This window comes from Diachasmimorpha longicaudata, chromosome 4, assembly GCF_034640455.1.
Source record: "Diachasmimorpha longicaudata isolate KC_UGA_2023 chromosome 4, iyDiaLong2, whole genome shotgun sequence".
Taxonomy (NCBI): Eukaryota; Metazoa; Arthropoda; class Insecta; order Hymenoptera; family Braconidae; genus Diachasmimorpha; species Diachasmimorpha longicaudata.
This window is the reverse complement of record NC_087228.1, coordinates 8,659,965-8,675,705: the sequence shown is the minus strand read 5'-3', so window position 1 is coordinate 8,675,705 and position 15,741 is coordinate 8,659,965. Positions and strand designations below refer to the sequence as shown.

General features: G+C 37.8%; 3 protein-coding genes across 8 annotated transcripts in view; 2 read left to right on the top strand and 1 right to left on the bottom strand.

Annotated features, from left to right (window-relative positions):
- The window catches only part of LOC135161682 (microtubule-actin cross-linking factor 1), a 140,841-nt gene that overhangs the window by 117,687 nt on the left and 7,413 nt on the right, over nt 1-15,741 (bottom strand). The window contains exon 2 of the mRNA XM_064119472.1: nt 3,444-3,535. The gene's annotated coding sequence lies outside the window, so the exon portion shown is untranslated. The remainder of the gene's footprint in view (nt 1-3,443; nt 3,536-15,741) is intronic.
- LOC135161702 (venom serine protease 34-like) lies at nt 167-2,705 on the top strand. Of its 2 annotated transcripts, none has more exons than XM_064119545.1 (8): nt 167-312; nt 606-817; nt 926-1,156; nt 1,247-1,445; nt 1,550-1,744; nt 1,809-1,957; nt 2,218-2,380; nt 2,475-2,705. In XM_064119545.1, exons 1-8 carry the CDS (start codon nt 303-305, stop codon nt 2,498-2,500), a joined length of 1,185 nt encoding a protein of 394 aa, XP_063975615.1. In that variant the 5' UTR covers nt 167-302; the 3' UTR covers nt 2,501-2,705. The 2 variants fall into 2 exon arrangements, with proteins under 2 accessions (XP_063975615.1, XP_063975616.1); XM_064119546.1 differs by lacking the exon at nt 167-312 and adding an exon at nt 319-570 and having other exon boundaries at nt 673-817.
- On the top strand, nt 3,699-15,239 carry LOC135161688 (uncharacterized protein). 5 transcript variants are annotated; one of them, XR_010298845.1, is made up of 11 exons: nt 3,699-4,826; nt 8,588-8,820; nt 8,961-9,002; nt 9,544-9,765; nt 9,839-9,949; nt 10,104-10,345; nt 10,561-10,708; nt 10,954-11,478; nt 11,965-12,165; nt 12,715-12,833; nt 13,508-13,647. XR_010298845.1 is itself a non-coding variant. In XM_064119516.1 (11 exons), exons 1-10 carry the CDS (start codon nt 4,583-4,585, stop codon nt 12,748-12,750), a joined length of 2,004 nt encoding a protein of 667 aa, XP_063975586.1. In that variant the 5' UTR covers nt 3,699-4,582; the 3' UTR covers nt 12,751-12,771; nt 13,508-13,644. The 5 variants fall into 5 exon arrangements, 4 of the variants coding, with proteins under 4 accessions (XP_063975586.1, XP_063975584.1, XP_063975585.1 ...); XM_064119516.1 differs by having other exon boundaries at nt 12,715-12,771; nt 13,508-13,644; XM_064119514.1 differs by lacking the exon at nt 12,715-12,833 and having other exon boundaries at nt 3,701-4,826; nt 13,508-15,239.

Sequence of the window (15,741 nt, the reverse complement as noted above, 5' to 3'; positions counted from 1 at the left end):
CATTTATAAAAAATAACGATCCCTTCTGCTCTTACAGTAATACGTTTTGTCCCCATAATAATTGATGTGTATTTATCTCGATCTTGGAATGAATTTTTTATTCTTTCAATGAAAACTACAACCTTTTATTAAATTCCGTTCTGAAAAAAGAGAATTGAACAAAAATAGCCAATAGGAATGTGTGTACACGACTGGAGGCAATTGTTATCGGTATCGTAAACCCTATCGCGTAAAACAAGTTTATTAACTTCGAAAAAATATTGAGGAACGAGTACAAAAGCTGGAATATTAGAACTTGTGAAATGCTGAGTAGTAAGTGAAGAATAAAAATGTTTACCAAATGTTATCGAAAAAAATTAAACTCGAGATATTTGTCTCAATGGAAGAGTAATTTCTGTGGAGGAGTGAGTGGAGTTATCAATTAGCCAGCAAAATTCTGTGTCAAATTTACGAAAATAACGACTCCCTCTATCCTTTTCGTTTTTTAACAATATTCGTGGTGTTTCATCTAATCAAACCCTCAGACAAAGCGAATTATTCTTCAATCTACAATGGTCCTCTCATTAACAGGTCAGAAGAATATCTTATCTTGTCTTGTCTTGCAGAATTACTGCTCCTTCTTTTTCTACGATTTTCGACAGCAATCTCCAATGCTCCCGATCCAAGTTGCAGTTACTTCCAAAGACTGGGAGACGGAGAATCCTATTCTGTGTACAATCCGAATTTTCCTGGTGACTATGAAGGAGTGAATAACTGCCAGTGGATCACGAGGAGCGATCGAGTCATGAATGTCAACTGTTCAGTGAACATGCCAGCAGTACTTTCTATTATAACCAGTTCATTAACTGCTCTGAATTCCATCTGAATTCAATCCCTCTCCGCTTCCATACGCTAATTCCTCCCCAACTCAACGACTGTTTTTCAGAGTTTGGACTGTAACCAGCATTCACTCATAATCCAGGGATTATTTATCGAGCCTCGAAATTATTGCGGTGTCAATAAAGTTCTTCTGGATGCATATGGTGAAGTCACAATTAAACTGATTACACCTGATGTGCCGGACGGTGGGACATTCGAGTGCGATATTAAAACGAACAAAGATGAAGACTACGAAGAGGACGAAGAGGAAACGTGTAACTGTGGCTGGAAGAATTCGGTGAATTTCGACTTTTCCAGTCACTTGACTGGATTCATCTATTCATAGGTTGTCAATAAACGATATTAATCGTCGAGTCGTTGTCTCCAGGAGAAAATTGTTGGTGGGACAAACACTGAAGTGAATGAATATCCCATGATGGCTGGTCTCATCGATCTCTCAGTCAGATATGTTTACTGTGGTGCTACCATCATCAACCACCGTCAAGTGATCACTGCAGCTTCCTGCCTAGACGGTAGAGACTTGCAATTGTTGGCTGTTCTGGTAGGAGACCACGACCTGGTAGCAAGTGAGAAGAATCCACTGAATTTTCCCTATAATTTATTTTCCATGATAGTTCATTGTAGTCTGCCAATCCCGATTTAATTGGAATTGTCATTTTGTTTGAATCAGGCAGTGACACCAATGCCTCAAAAGTATTCCAAGTTGAGTCCTCCCAGATTCATCCATATTATTTCGGAGGGTACAATGACATCGCAATAATCACACTGTCAGGAACAATTGAATTCAATAAACAAGTGGGACCTGTTTGTCTGCCATTCCAACTCACGCACGACAGTTTTGCAGGGCAATTTGTAGATATTTTAGGTGACTAGAGAATCAATTTCTATACTCTATTTATGAAATGCCCTAATCCATTATGAATATCCAGGCTGGGGAGATCTTGAGTTCGCAGGGACAAAAGCTACTACCTTGCAGAAAATAGAAGTCAGTGTCCTTACTAATTACGAATGTGGGAAGACTTCGACCATTCAGGAGTTCCAAATTTGTACGTTCACCGAAGGGAAAGACGCTTGTCAGGTAATATTGTCCTTCATCAATGATTTGTCATCCTGAGGTCTATATTTTTCATGTGAACGATAAATAATTACTAGGCAAGATAATACTAGCCATTCTTGCCTTTGAGGGTACCTCTTAATTTTTTTGTTTTCAGTAAAAATTCCGGAACTTCAGAGAATATTTCAATTGCCATTATCAATAATTAAAATATTACATCATCGATATTTCTAAGATACCAACTTTCGTGGGATAATCACATATTTTTTGTTCTGTGAGTGTAGTTTGATGCTGGTGGACCTGTACTGTGGAGAAATCACGTAACCAAACGCTTGGTACTCGCTGGTATAATAAGCTATGGTACTGGCTGTGCCTCTAACAATAATCCAGGTATAAATACCAGAATTGGAGCCTACATGGAGTGGATATTATCAGTCTCATCCCCAGGTGATTATTCTCCTTAAAATTAATTCTATAAAGGCGGCATTAATCGCAAGTTATAAAGCTGATCTAAATTTTTTTAATTTTCTTTTCATTCCAGACGTGAAATATTGTATAGAAGAGTAAGTGATGGAATATTCTATTAATACGGACTGAAACTCAAGTCATCACTTGAAGCTTTCGAAGAATAGTTCATTTAATTAATAATGTTATGTTAAAATCAATTCCAAGATAAACATAATTCCGCACAACATCGAAAATTCGTATAAATCGGTATTACTTCAATTTCCTCCCCTGTACCAGAATAAAAGCAATTCCACGTTTCTTTCAATTTCCGCATTCGATTATTTCAACCAATGAAATTATGCCACAGCCCGATTGACACCAATTCGCAATTTCAAGCACTTCGATGTACAAAATACCCAACAACAGGGTCAAAAGGTTACTCCAGTACCTATTGCATAACCCGTTCAGAATCAACCCAATGTAAACCAAGCAGATGTGCCACATATGCCATTAAACCCTCCGCACACACACAAACACCGATTTCCGCCCAGAATGGAATGGCGTGACGTCACGGGGGTGTGTACCGCGTCTGCTGCGCATGAGGGGCAAATCGAGTCCTGCGAGAAGGGGTGAGTGAGTGAGTGGAGGGGTGACTGAAGCGTGAATAGACGGAATACACAACCCCTACCCGGAACATGGTAAAAGACGAAGTAAAGAACCGTTCGCGTTACGTCATGCTACCATTAAGTGCGTTGGAAGGGTGGGGCGGGGGGTGAAGAGATATTCATTCTACTGGCTCGACCCCCCGAACTCCCACTACCGCGATCGATCGGATGTACTGATGAGTAAATGACCCAAAATCATAAAATAATTTTTTTTTCATGAATATCTACTTTTCTATGTGGAAATACCTGACTGTACGTTTCCATTCCTGTGTGGAAATTGAAAGGGGTGCAATTGTTATGGGCAAAACTCATACCCTCCCCTAAATCAAGGCCCTGACGAGGCCTTCGACCAATTGAACTTAAAAATTTAATATAATTGTCTATTGCGACACACTTACCGACGATTGAGACCTTTCCATAGGATTTAATCGGCCGCTTCAACGCACACCAACACTTTCCTCCCCCTCTCACCCCCTGAAGGCAGCAGTACCTGAAAAATATCATCATAAATTCATTTTCAAAGTCATTTTCGAATTTTTTGATAAAAATGGGTGAAAAAACGCAGTGAATTCAACGAATGGCATACATGCGCAGTGATGACGGACCGGAGCACCAATGAGGAAAGAGAAAAAATACCGATGACGGGTGCGCATGAAATCCTCCCTTCCCGCTTCGCCATTCAGTTGTGTATTGACTATCGTACGAGACGCTTACAAATTCTCATAATATTGTCATCAGGATTGGTTGGGCGATTTTAAGGAGTACATAAAACCTGACCTAGACTAATCAACTGGTGTGCCTGACGGCCAGATACATGGGTCCGAAAGCCCTCAGGCCAGTTTCACTTCACATTGAATATAACACTAGTCTGCAGAATCTCAAGAGCATCAAATTCAAGTAATTCGATGAGCGAAAATCGAATTCGTTGAAATTAAACCCAGAGTGGATCAAAGGATTTGGCATTACTTCCCTTTCCACAAGTATTTTTAATCGAAAAATCATAACAAACATTTATATCACATCCGATAATAGTGAGAGGAAATGAGTTATCAATTTATTTAGTTGATTGATAGTTATTTCATCTATTTCCACATATTTAATGATTCGTGAATTAACAGAAGGGCTGCGTTTAGGAATGAGTGCTTCCTCACAACACAAATGAAATAAAGAATATAAAGCATCAACTAGGTGTAATATTTAGTTTAAACAATCTCGATAATATTTGAAGCAACAGTTGACACCTGGAGGGAAGAATCCCTTTACCCTCAGGCAGGGAAATCGTTGGATTTTGTGAACGCAAATACAAGTGGAGATTTCATTCAGGAAATTTCAGGAGATTCAGGGAGTGGGATTGAGAATAGGGCGATATTTTTCGATTGAAGGGCAAGGCTCTTGCGATAAAATAGTGACAGAGAAATATTTATTTATTGGTTGGGTGAATTCTCGTCGATTTAGCGAAACTTTTAAGCTCAATCAGTTTAATAAGCGCTCGGGAGTGTTAGGAACCCTTGAAGAGAGTGAAGACATTCCCTGGGAGATGGTCAGTCAGGCACCGAGGGCTGGACACGAGCTGGCACCTCTGAACGAGCCACGCCAGGTCCCACATTCAGTGACAATTGCCGTTGGTCCTGGACACAATGGCACACATCCTGCTGAGGGTAAGGAGGATAAACGAGCCGCGTGGAGTGGAAAAATGCAGTTCTTTCTCAGCATCATCGGGTACAGTGTTGGATTGGGAAATATATGGAGATTTCCCTATTTTTGCCAGCAGAACGGAGGGGGTGAGTAATTTTATTCTAAATTTGTTCGATTCACCTTGGAATTTCTGGAAAATTATTTATCAGCCATCCACAAAAGTGTAATTTTGTTCAAACAATGCGTATGTGTTGTGAACATTCTTCGAAAATTCCTCTCATAATAGCAATTATTCTTATTAAAGAGGATGACGCGATACAATCAAAGTTCAATCCATTCGGAAAATAATTGTTCAGTTGTAAAGAATTCAATTATCCACTTGGTTTTCCTGCTTTGGAAAGAGGATAAAAATTGAAAGTTGGTAATGATGTAATTGAAGAGAACAAAAAAAACACTTTTGAGTCCAAAAAAATTCAATAATATTCTCTTCTTTTTCAACGTATCCTCTGACTATCGGTATTTACTTCCACGTCGACAGCTTCGTCTTCGAAAAGTTGAATCTCGCTCGTCAATTACGAGCCATCGTTCAATCAATTATTCAAGGATTGTGGGAATGGAAAAATTTGATTACATCATGGCGTGATAGCTGTCGATTCAGGAATTTAAGTGCATCCGAGACATTGTTAATCAATTTGCCAATGGGTCAGGGTTTTACAATAAATGGGCCATGCTGGTGGTCTGTGACAATCCAGGGCCATCAACTACCGCAAACTCGCTCTCTTGGGGGATGAACTCTATACGTATGAACAAGGAAAATTAAAGTCGAGAACACGAGTCACGCGAATGCATTGCAACGATCGGCGAAAGTTTGAATTTTAAAGGGCCATCATTTTCTTGTTGTTTAATGTCACGCTAGTCATGAAATGCTTATCACACGTCGCAAACGTCGTCAATCTTTCCTAGAGTTAGCTGAGACGTCATCGAATAATGAATGAAAATTTATGGACCGAGGAAATATGCGATATGCACAGAGAAAAATAAGTTCAAGTTTTCCGGGATCTATTGGTAATTTCGCGTGATGTTACCATTAATTTCGTAACTTACGGTTTTATTGGTTTTCTCATGAATTATGAGCTTTCAATGAATATATTTTCTCAAATTTCAACGACAGCGAAATGCCTATGAGAATTTTTACAATTTTTCGAGTGAATCAGAAGAAAATCGCGCAGATTTTACGTGTCTATTTTTAAAATGACTGAAGCAGATCTATTCCACCGGAATCAGGCTATTTCCGGCGGCTGGGGAATGCTCTCTGGTTCAATGGTGAAGCTCAACTCCTTGAAAAGCAGAAAATTACTCATTCACATATTGCCCCCAAGTAAATAGTGAAATTGAGGATATCCCAGTACTTTGTCCAGCTTCATATGAACCAAAATGAAAAAGAATGAATTTTTAACACCAGAATAATGAGACCTGAAATAATTTCCAGATCTATTTACAACTTTTCGAAATTTCTAGCGAATTAATTATGATTCTGGGCCTCGATACAAATAACTCTCACCCTTGATGACTTCTATCTCTAAAATTCAGTGAGAAATTCCTAAAAATTCGAGATAAGCTCTCAAAAATTAAAATTAAATCTCGCTGTCTATTTGCATGAAAAGAAAGTGACAATAAACCGTAGTCTGCAGTTAAAAGTATCAACTGGAATGAATAATTCTATTACCCACGTTTTTACCTTGCAAACGCCACAGACAGGGGGCTTTTCGCGGTGGTAATATCGATCCTCTGAATAGAAAGAGTGCGAGCGACAGAGAACATCGGGAAAATAAAAAGAACTCGAGTGACACATCGTTTGCTCACTAGTTTGTCCGGAACTAGCCGACTCGTTTACACAACTCTCACGAGGGAATCAGAGAAATGAATAGACGTGAAATCATCCGCAATTCGTGGGAGTTCTAATTGAAGAAATGAATAATCAGATGTCATGCATACATGTATATATGTACATAGGATACATACATACACTTACATGAAGTATTTATATGTAAATAATTATGTACTATCCTCTAGGGCGCCTTCCAACCATTGTAAGGCTTCACTCTGAATGAAAATCTCCCACTGAGTAGAAGATGAGTGTTATCGAGACGAATTCATAATAAATATAAACAATAAAAAATCAAGATTATGATCTCAATCATCGATAGACCTGTGGGCGTGAATAAATAATAAACTCTGTCACTCTCTTGGCAAAAATCTAAATCCCATTTTTAACGGTTTACAATAATTGACAGGAGAGGGCATGATAAAATAATAATCCGTCACTTGATACGCGTCACCTGAGTACAAATGAGGTATCCAGGTGACATTAAACCCCGACTGAGTCGAAACTTCCATGGTTTTGTATTGATTGAAGTTGTTACTCTTCCCCTATCCCTCCACCGGCCCAACTATCCGGTTGAGCACGTGACACCGGGCCATGTGTCCGTTAATTTCGGTTCCCCGCGGCTAGAGATCAGGAGAATCGACGAATTATCGGTCAAACCAGAGTTTTTTTATGATAATTACGATGTCAGAAAAAACAAAATCAAAATTTGTAATCGCGAATTATCTCTGAGGGAGGTTGACCCTTCAGATTGAATTCCTCCGCTCCTTCGATTGAATTCGGACCGCTTCGACCTTAGAGAATGTGCACTAGTGTGCGTGTGGATGAGATATTGTCTAGAGGGTTGCAATTGGCCAACTCTCGATCAATACGAGACACTCGGTTGTACGTTACGCCGGAGAACCCCCAGCAGCCGAGATAACTGGAGTATCAACTATCTTTAGATTGAACCTATTTCCTACAGCATTCCCTGTACTCCACAAGGGCACATGTACTTCAGTCTTAATAATTACTTTGAAATTTACAATTATCCCAGGAGTTCGCTGATTGTTCAAGGGAATTTGTGTCAATTCCGATGTACAAAAGAAAAATTAGTTGTTTCTTCATTTTTAATGAAGAATATGCAACACATATTTCCATAAAATATTCACACAATCCCGCGATTATCATTACGGTACTTCGTAATTTATTGGCGCACATGGCCGCTCAAAATGTCAGGTACCCGGGCTAATGAGTACTTTGAATCACGTGCCCGTAATTCAAGTGAATTCCTGTGGAGGGATTGAAATACAAATGTTCATGTGGTACGGTATGCCAATAATTCTCATTCATACTCGTGACATTCCGAATAATAATAATAATCTCAAGAATAATCACGATTGAAAGCGTTCAATACATTCCTCACTGGTCTAGACAATTGTTCTTTTCATATTAAATAATCGGTAATTTTTCAATCTGGTTTAAATTTCCAAACTCATTATTTTTCAATAGTTTGAAAGTTGAGAAATTTTTAAGGTCTTTCAGCGGAAATTGTCGTATACATTGAGAGCACATGCGTCGCTTTTTTTCTTGCGGAAGTCCAACGGAATTTTTCGATTCATCTTCAAGGGGTTTTGGGGATTGAAAGAGATTTGTACGAGGGAATTGTTCTCGTCGGTTGAAGAGATTCTTTTATTCTACGGGGTCGAAGCTATTCAATTTATAGTATTCAACGGTCGGGAAGTCGTTGAGAAAAAAAAATTCGTTAACGTATTCTTCGTTTCTGTAATTCTCGTTCCTGAGTAAATTTAACACCTGATAACAGATAACATCTGAATGTAACTCTAGGATTCAGTTAAATCTACAAATTTTAAGCAGAACAAGATGAATAAATTTTGTTTCGAAGTTATCCTAAAACATTATAAAATTATTAAACATATCCCAAATTGTTTTAATACTATAACCCTAATCGTACCCATAATTTAATACTTCAATTTGGTCGATATTAATTGGCAATTGCTGGTCTGAATTATTAATTTCTAGGAGCATTCCTCATTCCATTCTTCGTAATGCTCATCCTCGAAGGCATTCCCCTCTTCCTCATTGAACTGGGCATCGGCCAGCGCATGAAAGTCGGTGCACTTGGTGTATGGAACAATATTCATCCTTGGCTAGGTGGTATTGGTATAGCTTCCTGCATTGTCACGTTCTTCGTTGTACTCTACTACAATGTTATCATCACATGGTGCTTCTACTACCTCTTCAACTCTCTATCCGTAAGTTGACAAATAAAGACTGAAGAAAAATTGCCACTAACGCTGAATAACATTTAGAGAAAAGTCCATTGTTTAACACTGTCCCAAATACTAACACATGAATATTCTTCTCCATCGCCTGCTCACGTAACAACAACAAGGCTGTGGTAAAAGCGTTTTCTCAACCCGATGTTAAAATGCAAGTGAGTAGAACACTTAATTTAAAATAAATTATGAAAAAGAAGGGTGGCTTTTTTTTCTAACGTGTGAGCACATTCTTTGAACTTTATAGAAACTCCGATATCACATTTCCCAAGAGATACCGGATATTTATCTCGGGTAAACCTACAGCTTGTTGGCTGAACAAACCAAGTAAACGTATTTATAATCTGTTTGATTACAGCTTTGCTATACCCTTTTATCAATTTAAAATATTCCTACCTCGTCCTTAATCCTGTCTCCTGCATTACGTAAGAAAAAATACAATGGAAAATTAACAGTGAACAATCACTGCAAAAAAATACCAGTAAAAATCCCAGAAAAATAAAACTGTAAAATAAAAATTCAGTTTTTCCACTGAATTTTTTCATTCCTAATCCCCAGCGGTTTTATTTTCCTAAATTATGTCCCATTCATTCATATTCGTGTTTGTGTGCAACCCACTCGAGAAAAACTCCTCAATAATTTTTCTAAAATCCTAAATTTCATTTTGAAAACACCCACAATTTGAGCAATTTATTTTAGGACACGCTGGCATGGGCAAAGTGCCCGGTGATTGATGGGGTTGAAGTAGAAGAGTGTGTAAAGAGCTCATCCACAGCGTACTTCTGGTACAGAACGACCCTTGATTCTTCTCCTAGTATAGCAGAACCTGAAGGACTCAAATGGTGGATTGTACTTTGTTTGTTGCTCAGTTGGACAATTGTATTCTTCATCATGATGAAGGGGATACAGTCATCCGGAAAGGTGAGCGAGAGTATCGGACTAGTAGATTTAAGAAAAGTATCGATTTCGTTTGCTTATGTGTTATACTTTCTAGGTCATTTACTTCACATCCCTCTTCCCCTACATTGTTCTGACCATCTTCTTCATCAGAGGGGTGACTCTCAAAGGCGCCAGTGAAGGACTTGCCCACATGTACACACCGAAGGTCACTATGAATTTTTCATCCAATTCATTAATTTTCTAATTGTTTCGTCGTTACAATTCGTCTTGACTGTTTACCACTTTTTCAGAATTGTTTCCTCGCTAGATCATAAAATCACAATGCACTTATAAATTTAAAAATTCTTCTCCGCACACAGCTTGAAAAATTGCTGGAACCAACAGTATGGCTGGATGCAGCTACTCAAGTCTTCTACAGTTTTGGCCTTGCCTTCGGGTCCCTCATAGCCTTCGGCAGCTACAACACCCCCGACAACAACTGCGTTCGGGACGTTATCCTCGTGAGTTTCTGCAACGCATTCACCGCGATATTTGCCAGTGCAGTTGTCTTCGCGATCCTGGGATTCAAGGCTGTCAGCAATGTAGACAACTGCCTTGAACAGTGAGTCCTCGGTTCCTCCATATAATTCAATTTATGTTGATTCTCCTCTGGGTCATGCGAACATCGACGATTCGTCCCTCATCTGCGTCATATCGATCCCAAGGGATGACCTTCCTCCAAATTCGCAGGCGTTTTTCATGTTTGATCGATGAGGAGTTTCCTTACTCCGGTGTTATCCGAGTAAATGATCTCCATTGTTATTATGTTTTTCGCAGATCGAGGAAGTTGCTGATCAACTCAGGACTTTTGAGTGACAACTCCACTAATGACGAATTCGAACATGCGAGAATGACGTTCAATGGAACAGCAGTTGGATCCAATATTTTGTTAGCTTCGTGCAGTCTCGAGGACGAATTGAATACTGTAAGTTGCCTCCATAATTGCGGAAACGTAATTACAACATAACAGTTCTTGTTCATGGGAATGAGTTGAAGAATTTCAGATTTGTCATATAATTGTAGAAAAAACATTGAATAATTTATCGCCGACGTTTTACCCATCACACGAGGAATTTTGTGCTCCAAGATTGAAAAACAAAAATCGTTTCTGTAGTCACTTTGAGAAAATTTCAACCAATAAATAAAAAAGAATTTTTCAAATGACTTTAGGCTGCCGAAGGGACAGGTCTAGCCTTCGTCGTGTTCACCCAGGCAATAGTCGAGCTCCCAGGGGCTCCATTCTGGTCCTGCATATTCTTCCTGATGCTCCTAGCCCTCGGCATTGGCTCCCAAATAGGTCTCCTCGAGGGTATGCTCTGCGTCATCTTCGATATTGACATTTTCAAGCGAATAAGAAAGCCGTACATAACCGGCTGCGTATGTGTCACTTGTTTCCTCGTCGGTTTGATATTCTGCACTGGTGCTGGTGAATACTGGCTCAAACTATTCGACAGCTTTGCCAGCACCATCGGCCTCGTCGTGGTCGCCCTCTTGGAGATGATGGCAGTGGTGTTTGTGTATGGGCATGAGAAATTCACACAGGACATCGAGGATATGACAGGTCATAGACCAGGATGGTACTGGCAGATAACTTGGAGATTCCTCGCACCCCTCATCATGATTTGCATCCTCGTGTCTAGCATGTTCTCGATGATAATGAATAGACCACAGTATTCCGCGTGGAAGGCCTCTGAGGTGAGAGATTATTCACCGTGAAATGCTTCATGAGTTTTCCGATAGACTTTCAATTACTCTTTAGTCCAATCATGTTGTACGATTTTTTGAATTTTAAAAACGGATGACGTACACAGTTTTGATGAAAGATGTTACATACAATTTTTTTTTTTAATCAAGAACTTCTAGGCAACCGAAGATACATCTGTGTTTCGAGGTCAAAATGCTACGTAAATGGGTCTTTTAATCTGATGTAATCAGTCAGATGTTGTTAATGACATGTAACTCATCAATTTTTAATTATTTTTTTAATGAAAAAAAATAATGTTTTTTATTGTGCTCTGATATCCAACGTAGATGAATGTCATCACTCAGATTATTTAATTGTAGAGAATATTCAATTTTCTATGCGAAAACGCGTATGTTCCTCTGGAGAAACAATCGAAAATTGAACAAAATATTATTTTTATCATTTTGTTCAAGAAAAAATATCATATTAATTCGCAGGGCGCAACGGAGTCATTGTTCTACCCCGACTGGGTAATGGCTATCGCCATAGTGATTATATTAATTGGCATCGCACCAATCCCGATAGTGTTCCTGCTCCGAAGGTTCCAATGCCTCAAACTCGATGTCAATATCCATCAGGGCAGTATTCGACGGATCGAGACAACTGTTTCCACGAAGGAGATGATGGGTGACGTTGATGTAAGTATTTATGATTTTAGCGGTCGCACAATTACTGATTATAATATCGAACCATGCTGTCAGAATTTTTGATTATTGAACTACTGATTACGAATTTTAGATGCGAAGCATGACAAAACACGATCTGTTTCAAACTATAAACCTCTGAAAAATTTCTATATCTCCAAGATGAGCTGTTGAAGTTACTTCAAAGAATTTCTAATAATCTTTTGGCCTGACTGATTACAAAAATACTTGAATCATTCAAAAAGTTTTAGAAATTAATCGCTGCCTTAAGGCTCACAACGTCACAAAGTCACAAAGCTCAGCTTTATCGCCTGCCGAACGTTATCTAAACTGTTCTTTACGTACGATTTTAGGCTGAAAACTACAACTAGATATCAAATCACTCGAGAGACACTCAAAACTGTTTAGAATCTTTTTAAAGATAAAGATTTAGTGAAAAGATGACACCTGGCAATTAACAAGGTGCCCAATTTAGCAAATATCCAACCGTTTTTCAACTGAATTATTCCCCAAATGACTATTTGATATGAATAAAATTTCAAGATGGATACGGCTAATGGGGTGCAAAGTTGGATGTAATCCAACAGCCACCAGTCGTAGGTAAGCACTCCCTGGTCAGTGGTAACATCCGTAGGATGTAGACCTCCCAGTCACCCCTCAACGTGAGTTCTTAGAAAGTTATTTCCTTATGAATGCAGCAGTTAAACAGATCATCAAATTAATCAATTCAATCATACGATCATGTATCATCTCCATTGAAGAAATTAGGCAACGATACATTATCATTCTGACAGCATTATTTACCTGCTACCTGGTTCTACGCATGTCTTGAATGCATTCTGTTCCAGATAATAATACGTAATAATTTAATCTTAATGGCTATTGGAGGTTTGATGCATGCCGCGTTTTCTGCGATAAGTACTCTCGTAAAAGATCGATATCACAATCCATTATATCATATCTCATCTTGATACGAATGATAAACTTCTAAATGTAAAAGAAATTCAATGCGACACTTTCAGCGGATATAAATAGCAAATTCCATCAATTGCATTAATATTCATGCAATTTATGGAGTTCTTTCATAAAATTTTCATCTATTGACTTTGAAAAAAATTCCTTGGATTTCTTCTCCTCTTCAATAAATCGATGCAATGGAAAACGTCGATTCAATCTACCGGTGAATTCTAACGCGTAAATATAATTCATTCGCAGTGATCATTCATCACACAACTGCTGGAATGGCGAACGAATGTTTAATAAATTAACAATGTCAATTTTCGTGACTAAAATGAAAAAAAATGGAGGGAATTAGTTTGATAATTAATATTTCTAGATTGACGACTATCAAGATAGGCTGGAGGACTTTCCAGAAGAGGAGGAGGGAAACAGTGACGACGATAACAACATAACACCTCAAAATTACAAAGCCATGGCATCGAGGGCCCATCAGGGTAAAGGATTGAAAATGCGACGTATGGATTACTGAGCTTGATTACCAGTAAATCGTGTAAATTTATTGACACGTGTAAATGTGTGACGGAATTTATACAATAAAATGTGATATTTTCGTGCATTAAAATGATGGGGGCTATGGTTTAATTATCAATGAAGAAATTAAACTGCCAAAAAGATCTTAATGAGATTTTCTAATGTTGCGGAATATCACACCGGAGTATTATACACTGAATAATATGAATTCCAATGGGATTACGCGAACAAACTATTACGTTCATAATTTTAATCCGAAGCATTGTAATTTAATTTATGGTTTTCACGTTTATTATTAACATTCGTAAGCAAATGTAAATAAAATATTTTACGACGAAATGCGACTGGAAAGTACGTACAAAGCAGAGAAATTAGAATCGATAATATTTGGATGTTCGAAGAATTATTAAAATAGTTAATTTTGTGGAGGACATGACCACTGCTGACTTTTTCCATTTCAAATGTTAATATTGTTTAATAATTGCAACATTATTTCCTGAGATGAGGACGCGCAAGAATGTGTTCAGTGTCTGACTGTCATATCTTCGTTCAATTCGCCATCGGGTGCTAATGATTAATTGCTTTTCAAATCTTTAATTAGTTCCGTATCTTTAACTTCCAAGTTTTACATAGTTTTTGTGATTCATCGGTCATCCTGGGCTGATTGTACCTGTGTACATAATTTCATTGTACAGGAGAGTGAGCTAAGGTGGACACTCTTGTGGAGAACATGGGATTTTGTTTCTTAAAAAATTTGTCTGTCTGTTGTTAGAAAATTTTCCCACAGAACTTTTTCTACCACGAAATTCGACCGATTATTTTTTCTAGAAGAAAATTAATTTCATTATATTTGCACTGAGAGAAAGAAACTCTGTTCCCCAATATATTTACTCAACAACAGTAAATTTACTCAAATATTTCCATGAGATATGCCAATGCCAATTAAATTTTCTTAAAGTTGGTAAATATTCTTGGCACAGGATTCTTCTTTTCTCAATTTGTCTTGTTCTTGAACAGCGCCAGTACAGAGTATTATTTAACTAGGCTCATTGAGATTTATTATCTCATAAGCATCTTCCGTTACAAAGGGGTAATAATTTCAAGGATTTTGGGATTTCCTAACGGAACCCTACACCCTACGGGGTCGTTAATCTCGGATCAATCGATTTTCATCTCCCTCATTATGAATGATTTTTGAAAGGAGCCCTATTGGAAATTTTTAATGGAAAATTGTTCTCTGAACACAAAAACATTCTTCATGAACTGTAACTTTACAACGAATTATTGCGACAATCTGCATTTATTTCCTTTGATGATTTCATTCGTCAACTTTATCAGTAATTTTGTCAAATATTTGTCCCCCCCCCTTTAACTTAAAAACACTGTTAGAAACTTATTTTATGACATTGCGATATATTTTATGTATCCGGAAGTACTGAAGAGAGGTGCTCAAGGTGTCAAATATATGTGAAAACCACGTACCAATCAACTACATAGTCGGTAAAAAAATAAAGTCGTGAAAATATTGTACACTGAAATACGATATATTTAAATAAATGCTTATTTATTGCCGAGTACTGACTTGTTATTAACTCATTCCCAGTCATTCTTGACCTCTTAGTGTTTCAAACAAATCGATGGAAAAACCCCAGTAGATTTTCATGAGAATTTTTTCCGATTTCAAAAGTGAATTTTATTTGGAGTTAATTCTCATAAAAATTTTAAAGAATAAATAGTCAGTAGAAAACGATCAATAGAGTCTAGGAATCCTTCTGTTTATTTTATCGGTGCTTTTTGTGCTAAAACTTTACAATATTTATATATGAGAAATAAAATTGAAGGATAAAAAACTATTCACTAAAAACTTTTCTCGTGAATACAATAAACGGAAATTCTTCGCAAAAATTTATCTCAGCACAGGTATCGAGCCCAATACACCGGTATTGGACTCCATAAAACAGAATAGTTTTAAAAAATCAATAAACCATTCAATTTTTATCATTCAACCAATATCTCTCCAGGTCGACACTTTGAAGTTGCACTTTGTAAAATTCCTTAGCCCGAGGATTCCTAGAAACT